The sequence below is a fragment of the Lampris incognitus genome, chromosome 7, assembly GCF_029633865.1.
Source record: "Lampris incognitus isolate fLamInc1 chromosome 7, fLamInc1.hap2, whole genome shotgun sequence".
Classification (NCBI taxonomy): domain Eukaryota; kingdom Metazoa; phylum Chordata; class Actinopteri; order Lampriformes; family Lampridae; genus Lampris; species Lampris incognitus.
In genome coordinates this window covers 49,828,210-49,830,232 of record NC_079217.1, presented here as the reverse complement: position 1 = coordinate 49,830,232, position 2,023 = coordinate 49,828,210, and the positions used below count along the sequence as shown (strand labels likewise).

Sequence of the window (2,023 nt, the reverse complement as noted above, 5' to 3'; positions counted from 1 at the left end):
ATAACTCATTTCAACCACCACCAATGTGTAGCACCCACTTGGGTGATGCATGGCTGCCATTTTGTGCCAGAGCGCTCACCACACATCAGCTTGAGGTGGAGAGCGAGGAATCATTGAGTCGGTTACATGGGAGGATGATTAGGTGGCCAGGCGGAGAGAGCCAGGTTGGGAGTTTTGTACATTCTAACAAGATGGCGCCCCCATCGCAACGCACAACGCGGCCGATGTACCTATATATTTTAGTAGGGCTACTAAAACCCAGTCATTTAGAAATATAGTTACACGTTGTTCCCAGCAGAGAGACGCTGGCAGCGCATCTTATCTTTTTTTCTTTTGTATTTTCTCCCTTTTTCTCCCCAATTGTACCTGGCAAATTAAATTACCCAACTCTTCCGAGCCGTCCCGGTAGCTGCTCCACCCCCTCTGTCGATCCGGGGGGGGGGGGGAGCTGCAGACTGCCACATGCCTCCTCCGATACACGTGGCAGCGCATCTTATCTCCATCGCGACACACAACCCGGGTGACGTACCTTCACATTGTCTTTAAATCAGATGTGTGGACATAAAGCAAGTAGGACTACACGCTTGCAGTTATAAATGTTTCTTTGCAACAAGAGCCACGGTCAGTCCTTTCTTTGAGGCACGCGCAAGCGAAAGGAAAAAGAAAAAGTGAGCGTCCCCATAATACAGCAAGGCATGGTTGTGACGTAATGGGATTCCACCATTTCTTCTATGAGCAAATAATGGAACGATTCCAGTGAGGCGAAGAGAGCTTTATAAAAGCAATCTCCCTCAGACCATTCTTCATCTTGGCCAAAGAAACATCCCAGGCCTTACTGTAGCCGCTTAAGTAGAAGAATAAGCGCCTCAGCCCAGAATACAACCTGCAAAAATGTTCACGCCGAAGGTGCTGCGTCAGAAGGGGTACAGGATTACAAGATTAATCGGAGAAGGAAGTTTTTCGAAAGTCAAACTGGCCAGGTCACAGACACGTGGCTCTGAGGTGGCTATCAAAATTGTGAATGGCAACTTAATATCTCCAGACGTTGCCACCAGGTTTCTACCCAGGGAGCTGGAACTTTTGAACATCATCAGCCACGAAAATATTGTTCGCGTATTTGAAATAATTGAGAGCCATAATGGAAAAGTCTACATTGCGATGGAGCCGGCGGCATCTGACCTCCTGCAGAGGATCAACGAGGTCGGAAGGATGTCAGTGGACGAGTCCAGGACCATTTTCACCCAGACTGTTAACGCGGTCCGCTACCTCCACCAAAACAACATTGTCCACCGAGACCTCAAGTGTGAGAATATGCTGCTGATGTCAGACGGCCGAGTGAAAATCACCCACTTCGGTTTCGGGAGGTTTTCAATGGGATACCCTGACTTAAGCAGCACGTACTGCGGTACCCTGGCCTATGCCCCACCAGAGGTAGTGAAAGGCATACCAAACGATCCCCAAAAACACGACGTATGGAGCATGGGCGTTATTCTGTACTTCATGGTCGCAGGATGCCAGCCCTATGATGACTCCAGCCCTGACCGATTAATAGAGGCCCAGGGCAAACCTGTAGTCTATCCAGATGACTTGCTATTGCCGGCGTCCTGTCAGGCATCCATCTCCTATCTCCTCCACTACGCACCTAGTACCAGACCCCGCATCCAGCAGGTGGCTCAGCACTCGTGGCTACAACAGGCGGCCGAAAATAACAACGAAGCACAATAAAACGGAAGCAGCTTCATAAGCTATCTCACTTGCCTGGCTGACTTATTAAAATGCGTTTGTATATGTAACCCACTGGTGCTGGAGCCTCTCTACACACACTGGGACTCTGCGTTGTGTTTCTTTGTGTGTAGTGGGGTATTGTGAGGAGAGAAGAAAGCACCAGACCGGGGGGGGGGGGGTGTTCTGGATTGTGGTTGAGACCGGATGGCATTTTATTGGCTTACAACAGCTGCTGGTCCATAACCTCGCGAGGCAACTCCGTTTAGAAAACACCTTCTTTTGCAAACGTATATGGTGG

At 49.5% G+C, this 2,023-nt stretch overlaps 1 protein-coding gene across 1 annotated transcript; it reads left to right on the top strand.

Moving 5' to 3' along the window:
• Nucleotides 1–891: 891 nt before the first annotated feature.
• Nucleotides 892–1,725, top strand: LOC130115263 (testis-specific serine/threonine-protein kinase 6-like). The gene has a single exon (XM_056282876.1). It carries the CDS (start codon nucleotides 892–894, stop codon nucleotides 1,723–1,725), a length of 834 nt encoding a protein of 277 aa, XP_056138851.1.
• Nucleotides 1,726–2,023: the final 298 nt, after the last annotated feature.